The 24,983-nt window shown below is 35.9% G+C and overlaps 1 protein-coding gene across 4 annotated transcripts in view; it reads left to right on the top strand.

The window, feature by feature from the left end:
- The window catches only part of TMEM245 (transmembrane protein 245), a 78,738-nt gene that overhangs the window by 17,592 nt on the left and 36,163 nt on the right, over positions 1 to 24,983 (top strand). For 2 of the 4 annotated variants that reach the window (XM_030265768.4, XM_072924386.1), the window contains exons 5-12: positions 1,502 to 1,726; positions 5,718 to 5,887; positions 10,739 to 10,762; positions 16,133 to 16,237; positions 17,535 to 17,617; positions 19,747 to 19,837; positions 20,638 to 20,736; positions 22,573 to 22,704. In XM_030265768.4, the coding sequence (XP_030121628.4) occupies positions 1,502 to 1,726; positions 5,718 to 5,887; positions 10,739 to 10,762; positions 16,133 to 16,237; positions 17,535 to 17,617; positions 19,747 to 19,837; positions 20,638 to 20,736; positions 22,573 to 22,704 (929 nt within the window). The remainder of the gene's footprint in view (positions 1 to 1,501; positions 1,727 to 5,717; positions 5,888 to 10,738; positions 10,763 to 16,132; positions 16,238 to 17,534; positions 17,618 to 19,746; positions 19,838 to 20,637; positions 20,737 to 22,572; positions 22,705 to 24,983) is intronic. The other 2 variants (XM_030265769.4, XM_072924385.1) reach the window with 2 other exon arrangements.

The raw sequence follows: 24,983 nt of genomic DNA, 5'->3' as shown, positions 1-24,983 counted from the left end.
TCATTATCTCAGTTTTACTCCCAGCTGGATGAATCAGTTGATTTGCATTGTTGTTTTGGTGTGGTGGGGATGGTCTTCATAAGCTGTAAAAGTAGTTCCACTTACCTAGAATACCAGTGCAGATTTCTGCAATAAAAAAGAAGTGTTCATTTGCTGTGTGAGGATGTAGTTTGTTACTTACTCTTACTGTATGACAAATGAGTCTTGCCTTTTTGAACATTTAGGCTAGAAATGGCTGTAGTGCTAAAGCACTTAAAAATGTGTGGGTGGAACATGAGTAGTTGGACTGCTGAACATGTAGTATGTTGTAGTGCAGTTTTTATGCAGTTTTTCTTCATGGGAGAAGATGTGTCTGTGACACAAATCCAGTGAAAGAGTTGTGTTCATCGTTTACCAGCTGTGTGGTATGTACCAGCATATTAAATAGCCTTTTATGCTTCAGCATGGAGTAACTTTTCAGGTTTTTCTCTGTGTGTGCATTCCTGCACCATGGCTGCAGACTTTCCTCAAGTAGTGATGTGTGGGAAATGTGGGCATTTGGACAACAGCACAGAGCCTCAGGAAAAGTTAATACTTTCGTGTTCTCGGGGAGAGATTTCATGTAGAGTGGCTGCATATGGATTTGGTGTCATCCAGCAACTGAAAGATTAAATAAATAAGTAGCCATGTTCTGCATCCAAGAATTTTAATTTCAACATAATATTTTTGCATGAAAAGACTGTTGTTTATATATAGGATCTTTAACACATCAGTTTTCATTTTTGAATTTAAGTCCTTGTTTGCTAACTTATTAGTGAGAGACTGACAAAATTTGTTATCCACTAACTTGTGCTTGATATTACTAATATTTGTTACACAGAGCAAGAAATTTAGGATGACAGTGTGAGTGCTGCTATGTTTGTGTTGCAAGTGATCTGGAAAAGTAATAGTGAGACAGTTGTAAGATACAAGTTTTCAATGTATACTCTGTATTTTTTGTTCTGTTTAAATGAGTTTTGAGCAAATCTAAGATTCCTTTTTGAGTACTTGAAATAAAGGGAAGGTAAAGATTTATTTTAAGATTTCAGATTTCTTCTAGAAGTTAACTGTATTTTATGGTTTTCATGGTTTTATGGTTCTTTGATAAAACATATTTGGCTTGTAATCTACCTGCAGTGACAGGAGTCCTCTTAGAGGCTGTAACAACTTTTCATCTCTCCTCCTCTCAGCACTGCTTGGCATGGTGATGCAGGATGTGGGAGGGTTTATACAGCCTTGGTCTAGCTCTTCAGGATGCAGGTTGATGCCAAGGCTCTCTTAGTCTTTTAGAGAAATTAAAAGAAAAAAAAAAAAAAAAGCAATCCCAAAACAAACAATAAAAACACAGCCTTCTGCTGCTGTCCCTTCCTTCACCCCCACCTTCCAAAAAATAGGTAATTTGGGAATAGGGAACATATTCTATTTTTGTGGTGAATATTAATGTGATAATTTCCACTTCTTTGTTTGCATGTGTTTGTTTTAGCATCAACAGCAGAAAATGATCAGCCTCCACCTCCACAAGCTTCATCATCTTTCAGCACCTCCTCGTCATCATCTTCTGGGAACAGACAAAGAACTGAGATCGGATCTTTTCTTAGAAAAAAGAAAACTAGTGATATTTACTTTGTTACTCTTGTGTGGGCCATTGTCATTGTCCAGATCTGGCTAAATTTCTGGATTGTGCAGCTATTGCCAGTGCCATTTGCAGGTAATAATCCAGTTACTAGAAATGTTTGGCATCATGTTAAATAAAACAGGAGGAAAGGCTTACAGTTTTAAATAAAAACCTTTTCATGACTTGTTATGACAAGATGAACTTCAAAAAAGAGGATTGATGTGCCCTGTCTATTACCATGTAGTGGATAACTCTGTTAAATTGCTTAATTGCTTTGTCTATTGACTATTGTAGTTACCTGAAATAATGTAGTGCCATACCTTACATAGTAAGAATACTTCTGGTTTATACCAGTCAGTTTTTCTTCCTCCTGATGTCAATTCTTTCATATTTTTGCACCTATAAATGAAGAATATTTTAGCTGTTATTCAGTAGTGAAGTAGAGCTCATGTTAACTTTTAATTTCTGTAAAAATGGGTTGCTAGGCACTGTGGACGAGTCACAAGATAAATTTAGTTCCAATTTTAGGTCTGAGGTTAATTAGATTTGTTGCTTCACATCTATATGCATCTGTTCTCCTATATATCTGGCAAGAATTGGAGTAGTTACAATAGCTATCAAAAGATACTGTTTTAAAACTGGATTCCACTTTTTCCTCTACTGTTTTGGGGGAGTGCAAAGGGAAAATGGGAATTCTAGGAGTATGTGTCAGCTACTATGAATTAGAAGGCATTTCTTCCCACCCCCCTACTGTAAACAAAGTGAGTTTCCTAGTTTGCTTGGATTTTCTCTAAACTCAGTTAAAATGCTAGTTTTTAGCATTTCAAAATGCATTTAACACTTGAATGTACCTATTTTCTTTTTTACTAAGTGCTGTGGGTTGATCCCGGCTAGTGGCCAAATAACTTCAAAACCAATCATTCTTCCAGTGTTCTAATGTGGGCTTATGTGTGAGCTGAATTCCCTTTAGGGAGTATGGGCTTGGGATGTTCCTTATCCCTAGGCCACAGTCCTTTCAAGAGGTGTACCTACTCCAGCATGGATCCTCTGTAGGCCATGGTCCCTCTGAGTGGTGTGTCTGCTCCACTGCAGAGCACTTCTGCTTCCCTGGCCTTTTCATTACCTCTCTTCATCCCTCTGTTCCTTTTTCCTCTCTAGTACTTTTTCTGTGTTCCTTCCTCTTCTCCCTGCCCAGGGGTTTCTGCCTTTCCTTAGATACATTTCCACCGAAGCACCACAGCCATGCCTGATGGGCTCAGCTTTGCCCAGTGATGGATCTACTGTGAAGCCACCTGGAGCTGTGTCTGGGACAAGGCAATCCCTGGTCTCTTCCCCTGATGGCCGCCCCAGAGGCCACACTGCTAACAAAGCCTTGAGGTCTGTGCACAGTGCACAAAGCTACTGTAAACCATCTGGAAATTGTGACTTGGGGTCATACTTAGCTATTTGAAGGGCTGTGAACTCTGAGGCATGGAGAAAAGGAACAGCTGCACCTTTGGCTGTGGCACTGTAGCAGCAGCAAAGGGTAATGTGGTGGCAAGACATAAATAGCTGAATGCAGGGTAAGAGCAGAGAGGGGTTTGACCTTTGTTTCATTCCAGTATAGTTACTTCGGAAGAAACTTCCCAGTTTTGGTGTCTGGCTGTCATGGGAGATGACAATCATGAGTCAAAAAGCAATTAGAAAATAAATTTTAGACTTACCAGAAGCCGAACTTATGTGACTAGTTTACTGAAAAGTCAAGGAGTAACTTAACCACTGTTCAAAAACATTTACATGCGAGGAAGAAGGGAAACAGCAGTTCTGCAGTTAGACAGAAGTGAATGGTTTAAGCTTGAGCCACATAAGTCTAGATTAAAGTACACGTCTAAATGAGACAGATAAATACTGCTCCTGACAGTCACTAGGTCTAAAATAACTACCCAAGCAATAAACTCAAGGCAAAAGAGAAATTACTTTTGGGAATATTTGTGACTTGTTGCCTTAGCAGTGACACTGGGCATGATGTCCTTTTTTGTGGCATAGAACTGTATCATCAGAAAAATATTACACCTAGGCAGTATAATGATGAACAGAGCTAAACTTAGAGGATTACTTTAAGTGTCAGAAGGTGAGTGATGATAATCTGCATTGCTAAAAGAGAGGTAATAGTAAAAATACTAGGAAAATAGGAAAGTTAATAAAGCAAGTTTCCTTGTAATGGTTCAAGTTTAAAGAGACTAGTAATAACTTGAGACGCTTCTGAGACCTTAAACAGGATGCTTCTAGTATGTAAAAAAACCCCAAAAACCTCCTCAAAACCTTAAACAGAAAGGTGTTAATTTTACCAGAGTTCCTTATATTAGTAAAGTGGACTCATACAATGTAGCATTTTGATTATTAGAAACATCTTGGTACAATTTACATTTTTCCTTGAATGTATTTATACTTCGATTGGAATGAAATGGTCTTTTAAAATTGCTTAGTGTAGAGGGTGGGAAAATGATACCATAATTATACCATAAAATGAAAAGGTGAAAGAACTGCTATGAATTGAAAAGCTAAGCAATGAACCACGTTGTCGAACACTTGCAGCATCTTATTGAGTGATACCGGAAATCCTGGTATTATCTCTTTAAGATCTTTCATTTGCTTCCTTGCTTGTTCTGTTGCATCCTTCTTTTTTTTTAATAGTTTTCAGGTAATTTTCTGCTTCCTGCAGATGTTTATTACTTCTTATTATGCAGACTTTTTCTTGTTTTGCTCACTGCTTTCTAATAACAGTAGTTTAGACTTTCCTCTCTTGCCTCTTTTTAAATTAATGTGATTACAGCTGTTTGATTGACTGTAGCACCTTCTTTGCAATGAGTGTACAGTCATTTATTTTAGAAGATACTGTGTAAACACTTGTTCTTAAATAACAGTGGAAGACTAGAATGCCATTTGAGGATCTTGTTCACCTTGTAAAGTGCAAGCCTGCCTGGCTTTGCTGAGCAGCAGTTTGTGACCATGAGCTGCATTTCATCATGCAGAACTTCAGCCTTTAAGTTCAGTGCTGGCACTTCCACTGTATTTTCTCCTTGTTTGTGTCTTTGCCACTCATTTTATTAGAGAAATTTTTGGATTATTCTGTTTCTTCAAGAGAATAAATCCCATATTTGCCACATGGTGGTGCCAAAGGGTAAGTAAACTAAACCTCAGCAAATTTTTGCACTGGCTCTCCAAAACAAGAACATAAACTAATACACGTGTGGTTTGCAGAGAATAAGCTCTTGTGGCTCTTGGATAAATGCCCTGTAGGCAGTAAAAGTTAACCTTTTTGGTTATGTATGCCATTTTACACGTCTCCAAGTAGAAACATGATGTGAATTTTTGATGATGTGGTGATGTCCTGCCAGCTGTTGCAGAGCTCATGTATGGCAGTAAGTAATGAATCTGGTTTGGATAATAGTCACAATAAAAAAAATTATTAAAAGTAAAGTTACATAATAGTGATAGAAAGTTCAGTATTCTGTGTTCCAAGATAAAATGCTAATCACAAATAGCTTTTTTTTAAGGTTTAAAAGAAAAACCTGTAATATTTCAAAAGATTTAAATGGATGCTTCTTTACTGTGAAATTTGGCATGATGTGGTGTCATTTCTTGAAGGAAAGATAGTGTTTAACAACTTACAAGGCCTAAAGCTTAAGAATTTAGGCTGAAAATTATCTTTTATGTGTAAAGTGTTGTTAAGTTCTGATTGTGGTGCTTTATGTGGAGCCATTTGGCATGGGGTGTGTGTGTGTGGATATGGAAGAAATCCACTGTACTAGAATCATGGAGCGGCACCTTCGTATCCTAGGCCTTGAGCAAGTCTGAGCTGCATTATTGGGTAGTGTGCAGTCACTTTTCTTGTGCTGTCATCTACGTTCCATGTGGATAAGCATAGCTGCAAAGCCAGTGAGGAGATTAGGACTAAAACCACTGGCAAATTCCGGAAGTTTTTAATGGGAAATAAAACTCAAGAGTCTTTTCTTTTTCATCAGTCTTCCAGAATAGAATAGAGTCTAGTCTTGTAGTGCTCCTCTGAAATCTCTGATACTAAATTTCCTTCTTGTGGTTACAGTTTGGGCACTTAAAAAATCCGTGGTTCATTTTGGAGTTCTGAACTTCATGGGAAACCACTGCAAAAGTTGGTGGCAACTGGTTGAAAATTTTGTGAAGGAACGTCAGGAAGCTCTTGCTCCACGGCCCATTAGAGGACTTGGAAGTGTTATGCTAAAGCTTGACAGTAAGGTATTTCTACTTACTTCCTTAAGCAACTTGAAAGTTTATTTTACTCTCTGTTCATCATATTCTGAGATGCTTTAATTCTAAAAGAAATGTCTGTCACTAATGGATATGTCTTTCATGTAAAACTGTATCTGTTTTATGGTGTATTTTAAATTATGTCTCTCCTATCACTATTCACATTTAAGTGCACATTTAAATTTGTTAAATGGTTGCATGCAGACCTTCAGAGAAGTCACTTTTAAAATGTTGAATCACCTTTATAAGGTTCCTTATCTGAGTAAGACAAAATTCTCTTAATCCTACCTGCTTACAAAGATTTTGAATTTAAACCTAATGAGCTTTAGTCTAAGGGATAAGATGTTGCTACTTCTTATGTGAAAATTAATTAAAAAGCAGACCATTGTGGTCGGTAAGTAGGGCCCAAGTTAGTTCAGATATATTTGTCTCTACTGTGTGGAAGCAAAGTTGTTGCCCGCAGTAGTATGGTGGTACAGAAATGAGTCTTCCCTCTGTAAGTGAGGAAATATATGGGATAAAGTATTTGGGAAATGCCATAGAATTAAGGCTTCTGTGTACCACTCCCTTCTTCCCCATGCAAAGTATGCCTTCATTTGCATTGCAAATTGCATAGTTGGAAAGCTCCAGAAAATTTATAGTTTCTTTCATTAAGAATTTTAAGTTTTCATGTAAACGGATAGATGGATTATTTTGTTTGTAATAGCTATGGCACGGTGTAAGAATGTGCTTTCTGTAACTATGTTGTTGAAGTATTCTCTACTCTGGAAAAAGCCTTTATCTTAGGACTTCCATAACTGAAGAACTGAGCCCTGTAATTACATTTGTCAGAGCATCTGTACCTTGACAGATTGGTCTTGCAGTTTATAGCTCTGAATTCCTACAGGAGTGGGAGGAGCTTAAGCCTGGATCTAATGGGTGAATGGATGACAAAAGGTCAACAAAAGTATTAAAATAGCTGTAGGAAAAACGTGATGATTTCACAGGTTTCATCGAGGAAGAATTTGAAAAAGGAAAAGCCTTTCAAAATACAGCTATAAACACAATAAAGTGGTTTTCCAAAGGTAGTGAAAATTACTAACATGGGAATAAAAGCTTACATTATACAAAGCTTTTCATAAAAAGATTTTGTTCTGTAAGAAGCCACTCTAGACACAATGTTGAATGTATTGTTGTTTCATGCGTTGTCAAATTTGGTATCCTTGTATGGTATAACTGTATGATACAGTATCCTTCCTAATTCCAGCAAGTCTTTTTTTCCTTAAAGAAGGTAGGGCTTTAATGTGTAGCAGAACCTCTTGCTCTTCAGCTTAAATGTACTTAAGGTCAGTTTATTTACTTGTTGTTTTTGTCTAAACAGGAGAACAGTGTTGACCAACTTATTTCCCAATCTCCCTTCTCCCCTCCATTTTTTAGATGACTGCTGTATTCGTCCTGAGTGTGTGCTCTGTGTATTAAAGCAGTTCAGCTTTCCCAGACATTACAAGAAAGGCACTTGATAATCTGCATTATTCTGTTGTCCTCATTTGTGCCTATTCTAATTCTCTTTCAGCCAGCATTAATCATGGCTGGCTGTGATTATGTGTAGTCTTCCAATGCTTATCACACTAATAATTCCCCATATCTTTTAAGTTCTACTGGCTGTGCTTATTCTGTATATTGTAGGATGATGGATGCATGGTATCTCAGAATTTGGGAAGCAGTGCCACAGGCTATTGGCAGTTACATTTTTTGTAGGGTCAGGGAAACAAAAGGAGTGAAAATTACAGCCTTGCAAGATGTTTTGTTTACCAAATGTTAGGGCTTCAGTAGGCACTATTGAAGAGGAAATAAAAAATAGGCAAACACAAAATAGAAATTTGAGGAGTAAATATTACATCTTACCTTTTATTGGGTGTGTGTGAGAAACCAAGACTGAGGCATCATTTCCTTTTCAACTAGAAGTTTAATTTTTAGTTTGGTTTTTTTTTTAGCTTATTTTCATGGGAGCTGGATCTGCTTAGGGTTTTTGTTTGGTTTGGTGTTTTGTTGGTTTGTTAAGTTGGTTGGAAACTGAATCTTAGCATCAGGATGTATTGAGACTCTTAGCTAAGTACAGCTGTCATTGGCAAGGTCTTTTTTACATAAATAGTTAGTGGTAATACTTGGGCTGGCAAACATGGTATGCCAGTTAGGATATAGTTCCGGATTTGAGTGAAATGTAGCGAGAATGAGGAATATATCTTGGAGTGGCATGTCTTTTTCCCAAACAAATTTTTGGAGGCTAGTGTAGATAGTCTGGAAAATAACCCATTGTGAGAAATGGGTGAGTACTGCTCATGCATGCAAATCTGACCTTTACTGATTATATCTCTTTTTTAAACAAAACCATCAAGAAAAAAACTGCCTCTCTTCTTTCACAATTCTCATTTACCCCTGGTTCTCCTCGAAGTGCAGAGAAATTTGAAATGAAGAGAAACTCTGGTCATGAGAAGGGAAAGGGCATTGCATTTTATTGTTTCCATAACCAGTAGGTCAGTCTCTGTATGAATGTGTCTCCTTTAAATATGGACTATGAAAATAGGATGTTGTTACTCTATTCTTTACTACATGGCTATGCATTTGCCTCATAGAGAGTCAGCAGACAGCAGTTCAGATGTGAGAGACTTTCTGGAAGAGAGAGTAGGGAGGTTTCTCTTGTCAGCCGCCAAACCATCCTAAATTTAATAGATGGGGTATCATGTGTGTTCTTATCAACAATAGAGAATTAATAGTTTTCTTTACTGATTTTTTTTTTATTTTATTTTAAAGAAGACTTGTCTTACAATATGATGACTGCAGTTTGATTATAGAATTTGTGAGGGAGTTTAGCAGTATTGGCAGTGGCTCAGCTGCATGCACTGGACTTCTACTCATTAGAATGTACTAATATTATACATGCATGCTTTCTGATGTACTCGAGTGAATCATGTAGTTGTTATATGCTTTTTTTTTTTTTGTAGAGTGTGCTAGAATTTTATATATGGATTATTTAGATTGTTTGGATTTTGGATAAAGTCAACTTCTATTTCTTCTGGTACCAAGTTCAGCACATCGTTTAACCAAGCACAGAAAACAAGCAGAATCTCTGCCAGTATTTTTATTATAGAAAATACTTTCATAGACATGTAAGAACTTAGATGAATAGTTCTCCAATAAAATACTGGAAAAGTTGATATAGACTTATTAATTTTGGATGATTTGAAGATTAGAATTAAGCTATAGCCTATTTTTAAATATAGGTTGATTACATTTGTAGAACCACTTAAACATCAATATTGTATACTATTAGGCAGGTAGAGCGTCCCAGGTATTGTCTTAAATGTTGATAAAAAATATGGTTATTTTGGACATACAATGTTATTTCCTAGATACTGTATTTATCATCCAGTTCCTGGAGGTTGAAATTGTAGAAAAATACCAAAGACTTCCTTTCACATTCTGCTAAAATCTTAGGTCTCTTTTTGTTGTATTTTGTATGGATTTGCAAAGTGGAGCAATACAGCCGTGAGATCTATGTGTTTTCCAAAATGACCCTCAGGAACAGATAGTAGGTTTTAAAGTGCAGAACTAAAGTTAAAAGTATGTCATTTAATCAGAAAACAACTTTCTCTTTTTTCACAGATAAATTATTGCATAGGTGAAGAGGTAAAGTAGAAACAAATTCTACAGTGTCAGTTTCAGGCTTTTGAAGCCTTGTAGTTGATATCTCTGACTGTGACTCCTTCCATAAGTAGCAAATGCTAGTAGGCGTGGGTGCTTTGTGATATATTTTATTTCCATAGTTCCTAATGTTCATGTTTCTTTGTAAATCTGCTTCTAACTTAATCAACATTATGAGGTTTTTATAAACTTGAAATATTCATACCTTTTGTTTCCATTGGGAGCTAATGTAATTTCTGGCAACTGGCAAACATGTTTGATTTACTGAGAATTCAATCGTCTTGTTTTCAGGGAGAAACAAACTTCACTTATGTGATCTTAATCTCTAACAGAGATGAATAACAACATTAAAGCTCTTCTCTGTTTTGATTATGCTGCTAATGATTAGCAAGGGTTAGAATTAGGAATATAGTCCTACATAAACTAGGTCCTGAAATGGGTATTCTTGAGCATGTGGATGAGCATCAGTAAAGAAAAATAACTTTAATGCAAAAGGAGAAATTGACTTTCGAAAAGTGCAAGGAGAATTACATGAAATCTGTAAATTTATATTATCTACATTTTTCTGCTGTATGTATACCAGACTTAATTATGTATTTGATGTTGTATCATTGAATATGAATGCTTTAATATGAATGTTGTATCAAAAAAAACCATGTGAAATCTGTCCAAGAGTAATTGATTTAATAGGAATGTTTTGAAATGCATAGAATGGAAATATTTGAATGCCTGAATGGGAGTATTAATGCTGTAAACGAGTACCTCATGTTAAGATTTGGTGTTTGGCTAAAATGTCCTTCTCAGTGTACAAGTCCTGCTCTGAAATGTGGTGGTAGCTCTCAGTATAATTAAACTGGAATTGTCCAGATTGTGCTGATAGCTCTGTTAATAACATTAAATCTGTTCATATTTGTTATATCCCTCTTTGTTTCAAAAGTGCATGTTAGTAGTAAAACCCAGGTTCTTGCATTAGAATTTATTACGATCTTTTCTTCCTATTGCAATTTACCTTTGTGTCTAGAACAATTTCATTTTCATTCTGTGGATGACTTTGCCTGCCTCTCATTGCTTTTTTTCCTTATTACTGCATTTTTCAATAATTTTCCACTGTGTTGTGTTTTTTTCCCTTTTCTTCCATCTCCGCCTGCCACTGACAAGCTGTGGCACTGGCTTAATAAGAAGGTAAATAAACAGAAAAATTATGATTCCAGTTAATGGATTCTGTGGTTTTTGGGGAGTTTGATTTTTTTTAAATATTTTTATTATTTTGCAGCATGAACACTCCTTAACATGCCTTGCTTCATATAGATTTCTCTCTCAAATGCCTCTTTTCCAGCTCTTGGTATAAGCTACTGAAGGTCATATAATTCTGTCTGTTCTCTTCTACTCCAGTGAATGCACATAGTTAAATGTTTTGCACAGCAGAGGATTGCATTAGCCTTTCAGGGGCTAGAGTGATTATGGGGCACTTCTGTTTAAGAACAGTTGATCCCCTCCTGGTCCCCACTTGTACACCAAACAAATCCAGTTCTCTCCCAGTCTGGAGAGCTGTTCTCTGCTCAGGGAAAGCATCAGTTAACCAAATTACCACGGGAGTGGTGAGGGTGTGAAGCACAGTTGTAAAGCTGTAAGTGCTTGCAAATAGTTCAGGGACTGGGTTCACTGAGTGCTGTCAGTCTTTTTTACTTTTGAAGTGCCAAACTTGCCTGTGTACACGGGCATAGTATGTAGTGTACGAGGACTGAATGCATACAAAATGAGACTTTGCATGGCCTCAGAACTGCTGAATCTTAACAAGACCCAAGGGAAGAAAAAGGCTAGTTAAAAAAAAAATGGTAGTTGGTATAGCTAAAATTTTTTTTTTCCTATTGTGTGGCTTTTAAAACTGTGTGATATGTTTTCATGATTGAGTTATCATTGTCCATGAAGAGGGAGGGGCATTTTAAATGTTCTTTTGCCCTTGACTGTATTTTTCCTGTTTTAAAATTACATTTTTATTTCCCAAATATGAAATGTTTATCTTATGTGAATGACTTCTGGTTAGTAAATACGTGCAACCGTAACCTGTCATTTTTTTTTTTTTTTAATTATATACTGGTTTGTTAGCAAAGTTCAGGTAAAGAGCTGAGTTTGGTGACCCACAAGAGAAAGTGTAGTCTTAACTGCATTTTTCGGTCATTTGCCATTTTAGTTGAAAATTCATATGAGTAGATATGGGCTTTTTTCCTTAATGTTTGTAGGTTGCAAAACCAACTTACCTGTAATAGCTTTAAATGCTAAAATGTCTGGATTTTATTTTTAGTTTAGAAATTTGCATTATTTGGCAAAACCCTGTGGATATCATTTCTTAAGAGTATGGTTTTTTTGTTCCTTGGAGTTATCTTTGAAAACTGTTGCTTTACTTTACAGTTTCATAAGTAGAAATCCTGAAAATCCTATAGTATTACATACAGTGTTGACTTCTGTGCATGAACATACAGTAATAAAATTATAATCAAGATTTTTAAAAAAGTGAAAAAATGTGCAACCAGTGGATTCATTTTGTTGTGTGTAGTGTCTTGGTGATTTTTTTTTAAATTATAAAAAAAAATGACCACCAGAGGTAGAAAAAGGAGGGGATTTGTACTACAGAACACTGGCTGCTGGTAAAAGGTGATTCCTTTTGTGCCTTTCTCAATTTTTTCTTGTGGTTGAAGGGACATACTTCAGAGACCACTGACATAAATTTCTGATGATCCAGCAGGAAATTTAAAATCAGATGGATATAGCAGAGTTTGAAATGATGCTTGATTATAACTGGTAGTGATAAACCTTGGCTTTTTGATTCCTGTTCATGGTATATATAGCCCAAAATATAGAATAGATTCAGTCAGTCTGGCATAATTTGTTCTTAATAACATTGTCTATGTCAGGAGTCTTCAGAAGGAATTGCTAAATTATTCTGCTGCTTTTGGAGGGATACTGGTGTAGGTAGACTTGAGACCTCACACAGACTGTTCTCTACATTTTCTAGCTTAACTACTCAGCTGACTCATCTCACCATAACCTTGGGATGTGTTCTGGTTACAGACTTCCCCTTACTCTCTGCAGATGATATTAATGAGATGGTATCTTCAAATATTAACTAAGTAAAGGGAAATGAGACGTCTAAGGAATGTCTTGGGGAAAAAATCCTCATAAATAGCAGAGCTGTTTACAGCCAAAAAAAAAGTCCATGTTGATAGTTTTATATACTTTTAATCAAAAATGAAGTAGATGCCGAGGTGTGCTTCACTGTTTGAGTAATGTAGTAAATTAAACATACTAGAAAAACTACTGCTCTGAAAGCTATGCAGTATGAAAACTGCAAATATTAATTCATGGATGATGTATCATACTGCATAACACGGAGAACCTGTCTAGATAGTACGATTTCAGATTTTTAAGTATCAACTATAGTTCTATTACAGCTTAGTATAATATGGTTTTTGTCATCATCCAAAAGTTGAAAGAGGGAGTACTTGCAAATTATTGAGGAGCTTTCTAATAGAATGTAACTCAAGGATAAAAAACTTTTTTACAGTGAGCTAAATTAAAATAAAAACCTTTATAACTTTTCCTTTTAAAACTATGACAGCCTATCACAAATCAGTAATCTTTCAGTTTGGTTTCACAAGTTGACCTTCTGTAGCTTAGGAGCCTGGCTTTCCTTTACCTTTGCATAATCTCAGGTGCTGTTGCAGCCTCAGCTTTCCACTGGTAACTAACTTTTGGATTAGAAGCTTGGAACCATATATAAAATTTCATGACCTCTGGCTAATGAGTGTGTTTAGCCAGTACATGTTTGTCTCTGTCTGCATGCCCATGGTTTACAGGAAGAGTGTAAAGGGAGGTCTGACAGGGTTGGGGGAAGAGTGAAGTCTGGACCTGATTTGGTGATAAGTGCAACCACACAGGCATTTAACAGTGCAGCTTACCTGCACCTATGCATTTTTTAACATGAGTGTGAAAAGGTAAGAGATTCCTAAGGAAGTGTTGTGGGTTAATGTAGGGGGGAAAAGTGTGTTGTAATAGAAGGGAAAAAAAGAATAAATGTAGCCTTAAGTGAAAGTTGTCCATCTGCTTTTACTTGTACAATACTCAGTCCAATTCAATTTTCTGCTGTGATGTATCTGTACCACTTACATAACTTGGATCCCCTTAGGTCTGTGTTGAGAGAAGTGATTGCAGTACCTGTAGGCTTGCCAAAGCTGGTTTTCATCAGGCTTCCTTGGGCTACCTGCCTGAGTAGAGACAAAGTGGGCTTGCATGGCTGAGGCTGCTGCTGGTACCAGTACATCATCAGTGCTGCTATGACTTTACTAACTAGATTAAAGGTAATCCAGGGTTTACCTGTGCTGCAGCTGCACCTTAATAGCAGTCCAGGCATACTTGAGCTATCACTATGAGTGTCCAGGAAAGGTACCTTGTGCCATCTCAGAGAGAGTCCTCATCCTGGTCTTTTGGAGCTTGACCTTCCAGTAGTTGCTACATGGCAAAACATCTAAAGCATTCAGCCTCACCTCCACTGAGATTTCACCTATTGAATACCCCTCACACAATCATTGAGCCTAGCATTTGTTGAAATTTCTGACAGTACTTCCAATGACATGGATTCAGTGAATCTGATTAAGGTGCTATATGTAAGACTACTGGGTTTCTTTTAAACTCTGACGTAGAAAGTAAATAGTAGTTTTGAACTTTGTCTGAAATGACAAGGGTAGCTTTAATTTTAATAGCTTCATTTTGAAGTCTGCTGTAAAATTTTCTTCCCCTGCCTATTCAGTGGTGTTTTCTTGGTGATATTTGTTATTTCTGTCCTTTGAAACAAGGACTTTCATTTCTTGCTTCTCTTGCATACTCACTAGATGTACATGAGGCTTGGAAGCACACAACAAATCTCATTTCAGTCTTATTTCCAAAGAGGTAACCCCTATATATGTGCCCTATGTATGCGCTGCTCAAAGTTTTTCAGAGAGCTTCAGTACTACTGCAAGCAGGTCACTTCCCTCCAGCACTGGCAATGCCTTTCTGATGGCTGAAATATGTTAGCAATGTTGAAAACCAAACTTAGGTTAAAAATACCTAAGACAAAAGATTTTTTCATACTCCCTCTTGTTTTCTAAGTTCCTTTCTGCAGGTCTTAATGTTGTACAATATTTGTTACAAGAACTTGTGTTAATTTAGATCAAACAAGGAGCTGGGTGTGAGAACTTGATGTTTAAAAATAGTTACTTGATGTACATAAACTGCTCAGTTACAGTTTGTACATTTAAAACAACAAAACACAAAAAATCCTTACTTTTGTCAAACAGGAGATCTGACTTCAGTGTTGACCAATTTAATCATCACACAGCAGTCTGAGAAGTTAATTGTTTCAGAATCAATTTCATGTGTAGGGATAGGGTAAATAATGAAGAAAGAACTAATGTAAACCATTAGCATGCATATTTGTAGTTTTATAAGATCTCTAACAAAAAAATTACCAACTTAATCATTGAATTTATAACTTGGACTCAAAAGTACTTTCACTTACTACACATTGGCTTTGACCTCAGTTCTCTTGAATCACAAATTTTACAATTGTGCTGTTGCTTTTTCCTATAATAATGCTAATTGGAATAGAATTAGACCTGGTATTTGAACCAGAGGAGTTAGGAAAATGTATTTGGTCATGCTTGCATGTGCTTTCACAGCTTTTTATGTAAACAGACAATTTGTGTATCAGATGAAGCTCAGCTTGCTGTGTTCCAGAGCGCTCTGCAAAGTCGTGTGACTGAGCAGTTTCATTGTTTTGAATGACATTATTAGAATTTCTCTACTGAAATGTGGTATCACCATTTGCTTGTGGACATATATAGAATGGGCCTTTTTTTAAAATGACAGAACAACAAATGTGCCTGTTTCCTCTGTCAGTCAGTTTAGCTGATGCTGAGCATCCCCCTGAGACTGGAAGTGGATAGAAATATTTAGTGATGAATTGGCCTGATATTCAATAATGTAGAACCCCACCTGTCCCATTTCAGTTCAGAAGGTGATGAGGCAGCTTTAAAAATTCTATTACTTGCAAAAATGCCTCATTGGTCATTTAGATGGCTCTTAGCTATTCAAATCTGAAAGTTATGGTTGTGCTTTGAAGTCCTGTGCAGACAGTATCTGTAAGTTTCTGGGTTGCTGAAGGACAAAAAACAAAGACAAATTTCTGGGTTCTAGTTGACATGAATGTCTTTAGGTACTTCTCTAGGTCTAGTAAGTAATTGTTGATTTATTGCTTGCTTTGCAGAGAGCTTGCTCTGTTGTGTGGTAATGTGTACATGTTTTTTGCAAAATCACATGTCATACCATAACCTTAATCATGCTAACATTGCTTGTTAATTGTTCATTTCCAAGCTTGGACATAAATGCTGTTTGATTAGAGCCTGATTTGTACTGTGATTGTAAATAGAAATAACAATACTGTTGCATAACATACAGCATTGCTTTCATTAAAGATTGATTTATGAGCTATAATTTTTTCTCTTTTTTTCTGCGCAGATTATTGTGTGGTTGGAGAAAATGCTAGATAAAATAATCAGCATTTTCATAATATTTTTGCTGGTGATAGGAACCCTTCTGCTAGCTCTTCTCCTTACTGCAAAGGTACAGTGTGCTAATGAATATAATCATAAAGCTCATTTTCGTTGCTGATGAAGGTTACTGATACTTATATGAGTTTATATCACTTAAAGAATTTTTCTAAATGTTTAGGAACTAATTGCTCTGTAGTTGAACTTTTCCCCATTCCAAGACTATAAAATATACAAAAAGATATCAAAATCTCAATGTTTCTATTTCTTTGTATTTCTGTGTTTTTTACCCATGTGACAAGGCTCATATATAGACATTTGTAAATACAGAATTCATTCTAGTAGAAGAATTACTAGCTTATATGTTACAGGAACAAATTTATTTCACATCCTGTTGACTTTCCTTTTCAACAGAAGAACCACTTAGATTTTTTTTCTCTTTAATTTACCTCACATCGGAAACATATGCAAAATAATTAACATGTGTTTGTCAATTTGTGTATGTAATTGCCTGTAACAACCTCATGGTATCTTTTTCTGAGTTAAATGTACTGAGATCCATGATCAGGTATACTCTGAAATTGATGTTTGGTTTACGGTTGAGTTTAGGTGGGGTTTTTTTTTTGCTCACCAGAAGAGGTCACTCATGTACTTTTTTTTCCTTTTTCCTTAATGGAGCTGTGTTCATACTTGAAACAGTCAATGAAGATTGAATGTTTGACTTGAAAACAGTTACAGAACAATCTCCTTTTTCCAAAATATAGGCATATGTAATGTTGAATACTTAAGGTTGAAGACTTTTGAAGTTGTGCAAACATTCCTACCTAAAGCTCCCTTACATTCATAGAAGGAATATTAAGACATTTGTAAAAGGTGTATTTTATCATTATTTCTGAAGAATTTATTTGGTTAGGCACTTCATAGCAGGGTTGGTCATGTTAGAGCTAAGCATTCATTAATTTTTACACTTCTTATATCCATGGCTTAAAAAGCTGTATCTGAAACTTTACTTTGTATTTTAGTGCTTCTCTTGACAGCACTGATGTTATTGGTGAATTTTTTTCCACTGACGGGATAAGGTTTAAATTTCCATTTGCTATTACTAGTGACCAGAATTTATTATTGTATTGACTAGGTGTTTCTTGGATTAATGGAACGTCTTTCTTCATAGTGGATTGTTTGCACTGGACAAATTATTTTTCAAACGTGCAAACTGGTCACTGCATCCCTTGTCACCTTCCCCCTGCCTCCCCACCCTCTTCCTTCCAATACCACTCCCCCTCCCCCCAAAAAATAATTCTTTCTGAATGTAGGAAGAGTTGTAGTTTGCATTACATAACATTTCTTTCTCCTCTCTCTCTTTAATTTAGGTACATCAAGAGAGTGTTCACATGATTCAAGTCACAAGCAGCTTGATCAATGAGACAGTAGCCAGTCACCCAGAATGGGCAAAGTAAGAATGCTTAAGTTAAGCGAATAGTATAGGGTGGATGAACAAGCTTCCAGGTGCTCTTATGCATAGTTCTTAATTAAAAAAAAATCCCCTAGGTGAACAGAAATGTTCCTGTTCTCACAGGCAGATGTAAAAGCTCAACTATCAGACAGCAGAGATGTGTATACATCACTCCCAAGGACTGTCAGTGTGGTTTCTAATTTGAGGACTGGTTGGATTTTGGTGGTGAAGGATGACTCTATGAAATTTCTAGCTAGAGTCGTGGAGAAGAAACTTGTATAGTGCAGAGAATGAAGAGATCTGTATTTTATCCCTTTTTCCTATGAAAGAGAAGTGCTGGCAAAGAATACTCTAGAAAGTTTCAAGATGGAGCCGAATTATTTTTTAAATGTCAAGAGATGGATGTGGAGTGCATTTGAAGGAATAGGAGTTGAAGACGTTGTTCCTGGTGTGGACTGAAGAAGAGTTCAAGGGTGGGTGGGGGAAGTTTGGTGTGAATCAGTTGGGCAGGGAGATCCCTGTTAAGAGTAGATGTGTGTAATGTGCAGTGGGGAGTTTGTAGGGTTTGGTCTGTGTAATGACTAAAGTAAGCACCAAGACAAGTAGTAAGGGAGAGAGACGTTGTTGAGAGAAATGCATCTAGAGGAAAATATGGGCATGCTGGTAAGCAAAGGAGTCATTGCATGAACATCAGAGGGGGAATAGGTGAGACTGAAAAATGTGATTTTAAGGGGAGCATGTTGCAGGTGGCTTTCATTCTGATTTAGCTAAACAGATATTGGGCAAATGTGAGATACCAGTTTAATGACAGCAAAAAAAAAAAGATCTCTCCGGAATAAGAATGGTTGACTCTTTCTAGGACACATTCTAAATAAAAGTGATGGTAGTTTAAGAAGATTGAAAGAAAGCAGATGCTGTATTATAAGAGCAAAGCAATTTTTCAAAAAGAGAACTAACAGGATATAGTTAATAACTACTGTAGTTATACATACTTTAGCATTACTAAAGCAATCACAATCATGAGAACAGAAAGCACTTAAGCACTTGGTTTTATTCCTTCATGGCATCTCTTATGCCTTATGTTTGGCCTTTCTGTTTTGCTGTTAGATGGAAATAAGTGGGACTAATGGAGTTGGAAATTTGACTATAAAAAGCTTATTTACGTAATGAAACTGGAGTACTAGTTAAATAATTTTCAGAATTCTAGTATAACTTCTTACTTAAAAGTGTTTGCATTCAAATTTGAAGTATCCATAACAGTATATTTTAGTTCATTAAGAGTAAGAATACCTGTTGCCATATCCATGAAGCATTACCAGCTTTCAGAGCTCAATGCTTGTATTATATTTAGAGGTGAGTGATTGAAATATCTTGGAATTCCAATCTGGAACATTTCTGAAGCATTAGAGAGATGAGCTTCCATGTTGATCTCCAGTCAGGTGAACAAATACAGCAGTACTGTTTCCTGAATGCTTTCATTTTGTTTTGGAAGGGCTCCAACAAGTGCTATTGAATCAAGATGGAAAAAGAAAGTCAAAGCAGAGATTGTGTGCCCTGTATTCACAAGTGGTAAAATGCTGACAGCTCAGTAGGGTACATTGCTTGAAAGTGGTGTGAGTCCCTTAAGGAATTCACAAGCAGGTGGTTTGATGAGGACTTAGAAGTAACTGATGTTCAAACCTTTTGTCAGCTGGTTGCTTTTTTATGGGAACTATGTTAACAATTTACATTCAGCTTGTAATTTCAAAAGGTTGTGTTTACAGCTAGATGAGACTGTTTCATACGATATTTTCAGGAAACTCTGGGAAAAAAATATTGTATGAACAGCACACATAGAGACTGAAGAGCGGATATCTTCTGAAAAAGTTAAGATGTCAAATTAATTAAGGTTTCAGAAACCCTGGAGGATTTTAAATGCAATGACCTTAGATTTAATTCTTCTTTGCTTATGGGAAAATCTATTCCTTAATATGTAGAAGGAAGCATTTGAGTTGTAGTAAGTTTATATGTATTTAACCATAATGATTTGTTGTTTCAGAACGGTAATTTGTAATGTGTTTTGGGTGTAATGAAGTGGGTATAATATATACAGTTAACTTTGTTTTCCCTCTTTAAAATCCAACCCTCAGCTGGCTCCCAGAAGCCCAGGTCATTCAGAAGGCACTCAATTCTGCAGCGAACAATGTATACCAGTATGGCCGAGAATGGATCACACACAAGGCAAGAGCTGTCAAAAAGTTCAAATTCTTTGGTTTTTGTTCTCATTTATTTTATTTCATAAAAGTAAAAAGAAACAAAAATACGTTTGTCAGGAGTTCTTTTCCGTGTATTTAACCATTTTGTTGACAAATCTATTCTTTCCACTCTGGTATGGGACACTGGCAGGAAGAGTGGGAGTGATTTCGGTAGTCTTTTCTATTCTGGTGATAGTTTCTTTTTAAGAATTGAAGAATCTGTCATCATTCCAATGATTCCCAGTGAAAATGCATCAAATAAAATTGAGTAATTTTTTTAAACTGACTTTGGCTGTCATATTATAGACAATGTAAACTTCTGTTGCGACCACTGCCCCTCCCTCTTGCCTAATTTTTGTGTGGGCTGAGTGTGATACGTGGGCATTTTTTAAATCATAATTTGTATTGTTAAGCTATATTCTTATTCAGAAGAATTTGCCAAGATTCTTACTCATATATTTGATATGTAGCACACATCTTAAATTATTTGAAATATTTACTCTAAAGATATGATCAAGGATTTTGGATTAAGAATTTTAGAGACAGCATTTTTTTTTCAGTGCAGAAAGAAGTCCTTGGTGCAGCAGAATGTTTTTTAACAAAGTCTTTGAATTGTGAACCCTTTTGTCTGAAGTGTGTATTTCATACTGATACTAATTTTTCTAATAACTTGAGTTTGAAATGTGCCTTTACAGACAATCGTACATTATTCATCAAACATGAAGTTCATCAGTGGATGCCTGCTTTGTTCTATCTTGTATAATAAAAGATTTTTATGTGTTTTAGCTCCATAAGATTTTAGGAGAAAAAGTAAATAACACTGCTGTGATTGAGAAACAAGTTCTGGAGCTCTGGGACAGGCTTTATCACTCTTGGTTTGTGAAGGTGCGTAACTTATTTAAATGGTATTAATGTAAAGTGTTGCTTAGTACTCTGACATAATTATGCTAAATATGCATTTCTGAGGGAGAGATAAGCAGACAGTTAAAAGGTTGAGTAAAGCTAGGTAAAATTTTCAAGTGTGTAAGACACATCATTCTAGCATCACAGTTTTAGTATAGCCAGAGCTGTGTCCTACACTTAAGTAGTTAAGTTTGTTTTTGTGCCATTTTAGAGTTTTCTCACTTTTTGTAATTAGTATTTTGTAGTTTAGCACTTTCTGCTGAATATTCCAGTTGTTAAGGTCTTGGGAAAAGGCAATTGGTCTTCTACATAATTTGTGTAACTTTTATTAATTTGAAAATATGAGAAAGTAATTGTCCTCTCATTAAGTTTCTTACAATGCATTTTTACAGCCATGTTATAATGGGTTCTGTACACTGAATCCTGAGAAGTTCTTAAGAGTTAAATTGTTGTTATGCTCCCAATGCTGTTTGCAGTGTAAAGGAAAGGGCAATTCATTAGCCATTGTGCAATGGAAATATCGAATCCAGAAGTCATATTCCTGAAATCCTTCTGTATATTTAAATGACTGTAGTTATATTAACACTTTTCTTTATGCAGTTATTCTCCAAATACTTCTAAAGTTTGAAGAAGATCTCTCCAAAGCAATAACAGTTCTGGTATAGAACTAGATGAATAGGTGATAGGTCTCCATACAGTTTACAAATACAGGAGGCTTATTTGAGGGAGATTTTTGATTACTCGTATGTTTCTACTCTAAATACATTGCTAGCTCAGAAGAAAGATCTCTGTGTTGGCAGTGGATTGTTATAGAAGGTTGCTAATAGTACATCACAAAGTGTAACAGTGCATCTAGAGAGAATTGGTAATGAGCAAAAAATGTAATGCTCTTAGATAAATCGGTGTAGGGACTGCACTTGGAATGTTATTTGTTGTGTGGCAAAAAAAGATACTTCCATTTTGAATGCAGGCTGCTAAGGCTAAAAGTATGCAGAAAATTTTAACAAGTAGTGGAATGCTTATTATAAAAATCAGAGTTAAGCACTTGAGAAGTCTCCTTCTATTAAAGACTGGGATGTTTTAGTTGGCAGGTTTGCTTAAGTTTGCTTACAGAGAATTTTGACATCCTTCTCTGAAACACTTGTCACAGTCCCAGCCTGTGGCATTTAAGATGGTAATCAGATATTATTCACTGGCAATAGGCAACTTCATAATTTGGGAGGAGCCACTTAAGGACTTAGCTGTTGTTTTTTATGGCCATGTCCTGTTGTCTTGTTGTGTTGCAGTTACAAAATTGTGTAGTCAGAATCCAGACCTTGCATCCAGTTTAGCTTTTAGGTTTTGTGTGGTTGAACATTTACTGTGAAGAGGTAGAAACTGACCGTAAGAAAACTAGTTGTTTGGACTTCTGCTTGCATTTTTCTTTATGGGCTGTGCTGGGAAAACTTGTATGTTGCAAACAGTAATTTATGTAGGCAATAATTGGAATCATTACCTCTTTCTTGTGTACTTTCATTAAGGGCAAAATAGATACCATTGTATCAGTCAAGCAGTAAGGTTAACTTTTAACTGAGGTGAATCAAAACAATATACACATGTGTAATTAAATGGAATAATTAACTACAGTTTTCTGTCAGATTTTAATTTTTCCAGTGTAGAGAGTACTTCAGGTAATTTTTGGGATGCCAGTTAAAGCAGCTCTATTTAGTTGCATGTTGGATCTACTCTTCATTAAGAAAACACCAGTCTAAAGCATTAGCTTTTGTCTTTCTCATATCTCTACATTTTATTAGAATGTCTATTTTCTTTGTTTTTAAGAATGTAACACATTCTGGAAGACACAAAGGACACAAGTGGCACATAAACCGTCAAAACAGCTGGCTTGGAGATATTCTGGACTGGCAAGATGTTGCATCGTTTGTTCATGATAACATCGAAACATTTCTCTCGGTATGTATTCTTTGCACTTACTATGAAATGGGTCTAATTTTTAACTGATAGCAATTTCTCCTTGGAGTACTACTAAGGTTATGGATTCAAGTAAATGGAAAATTATGGAAACACTGTTAGTATTATTTACAATTACTGAAGCAATTGTTGCAAGCCTATTTAAGAGATAACTGTAAAACAAACAGAAACATTTATGATAAAGGAGCTCTTGTGGTTTCAGCATATTCATGGATCTCAGCTTCCCAGATGTCTTCCAGAGGCATATTGTTATCTGTGTCACCTGCAAGCTGATTTTCAGTGCATTATTTTATTTAGTCTTTTCTCTTTAAAGAAGAAAACAATTGGTTTAGGTTATACCTGAAGAAGCTATTGACTAAGAGGTTGTGAAAACAAAACCAAGCAATAAAAGTGGGGGGCTGATCTTTGTTGTGGTTTTTTTTTTTTTTTTGCCTCAAATTACTGTTGTTTGTTGGATTGAAAGCAGCTTATTTTTCTCTTCTATTATGGAAGTTCTGTGGAGAATGAAATTAATATTTTACACAGTGTGAATTCCTGAATAAAAACAATTCACATTATGAGGAGAAAAAGAGGAAGTATTGAAAGCAATCCAAATTGAAGTGTTTCACTAAAAAAATAATTTTAAATCCTACATGCTTAATACATAGAGTCAATCCCCAATATAGTCCATCTTTGACTTGAGCTGTTGTCATTACATTTTCTTAAATTTTGGACGACTATTATTTATACCTAATTGCCACTATAGCAGATTTGTGGATGCAGTTAAAGCTAATATTTGCCTCCAAGCAGTTCTTGGCTAGACTGATAGGCATTTGTGCTTTTCCTGTCCTCCCCCAATTGCTGCTTAAATTGTTACAGCTTCTACCATAGGAGAAGATGTGAGACAAGAAAGAGTTGTGAGAAACTTTATTGCAGTAAACCTTTTTTCAGTTAATTATGAAATTTGCGTGATACTTTCTTAAAGTTGGCCATGCATGCTTGAGGCAAAGGGTTTAAAAATGCACAGCACATCCTGATTTAAAATCAATGTGAAGTTCCCTTCTAGGCAAGAGGCACAGAAGGAGGAGAAACTACCTGATAAGAGTGTGTCATTTGCAGAAATGCTGCACAGTGCTCAGAAACCATGATGTAAAGTGTGCTTCAGTAATCTAAGCAAGCTAGAGAGAGGCAAAGAAAAGTGTAAAGACAATAAATATTTAAGAATGAAAAATATTAATATTAAAATTTTCATCTAGCTAACATGCTTGCTTTACTTCTAAAAACTGGTTTAAAAGTACAAGAAAAAAGTGCCAGCAATTGACTTGCTTTCCTGTTTATTTCCAGGAACTCATTACTCATCAGCTCTGGGGAAACACCTGTCTTTTTTCTCCATATACTCATGTCCTTAATAGCAGACTGTAAACCAGTCAGCTTAGTATAAAGCTCTAAATCCTGATTTCACATTCTTACTGGGCAGCATTTTCTTTCCTGACTTGCTTATCTACATTACATTAATATTACTCATGCTAATGTTTTTAATTAAAATTGATGAAAATACAGTCTCTGTTCTTGTTTAGGTCATTAAAACTTGGAGATTATTAAAATAAGAATAGCTTTTGCTTAAGTCTGGTATGTTTAATCAAGTTTCTTACCTAGCCTAAGATACAAAGCAGCCCTACTGTATTCAGGGTTTACGTTATTACCAGAGCATGAAAACTTTTGTCCTGGTATTTTGAAGTGGAACAATGGGTTATAATTGGGAAGGGCTAGTAGATGAAATTTTGTGAGTGTTTTTGGGAGTGTATGTTCTGGGGATTTAATTTTTCTATTGCTTAGATTCTTTAGTTTGGGCTTCTTGTTTGTTTGCTTTTTTCATATTTTATAGGGCTTTGGGTGGGATTTAGACAAGATTAGATGGGTCTTTGAGCAACCTGGTCTAAGCAAAGGTGACCCTACCTATGGCAGGGGGATTGGGACCAGATGATTTTTAAGGTCCCTTCCAACCCAAACTGTTCTTTTTATTTTTTCGTTGAATGTATTGTTTGTGGGGAGAGTGAAGGTGAACACTTGAAATCAATAATGGCTTACATTTCTTAAGAATATAGCAAGACACAGGACAGTCCCAAAGCTGTGTTGACAAGTTTTTTTTAACATACAGATAAAGACAATGAGATAGCTGTAAAGAAGTGGATATACAGCTCCAATGAGATTTCCTCCACTTTTGGAAAAGAATAAATGTGTATGATTACACTACTTGCATGTAACAAATATTTATGCATAGA

The sequence above is a fragment of the Taeniopygia guttata genome, chromosome 2 (genome assembly GCF_048771995.1).
Source record: "Taeniopygia guttata chromosome 2, bTaeGut7.mat, whole genome shotgun sequence".
In the NCBI taxonomy this organism is placed as follows: Eukaryota; Metazoa; Chordata; class Aves; order Passeriformes; family Estrildidae; genus Taeniopygia; species Taeniopygia guttata.
The sequence above is the reverse complement of the archived record's forward strand: the minus strand, read 5'-3'. Positions and strand labels throughout refer to the sequence as shown.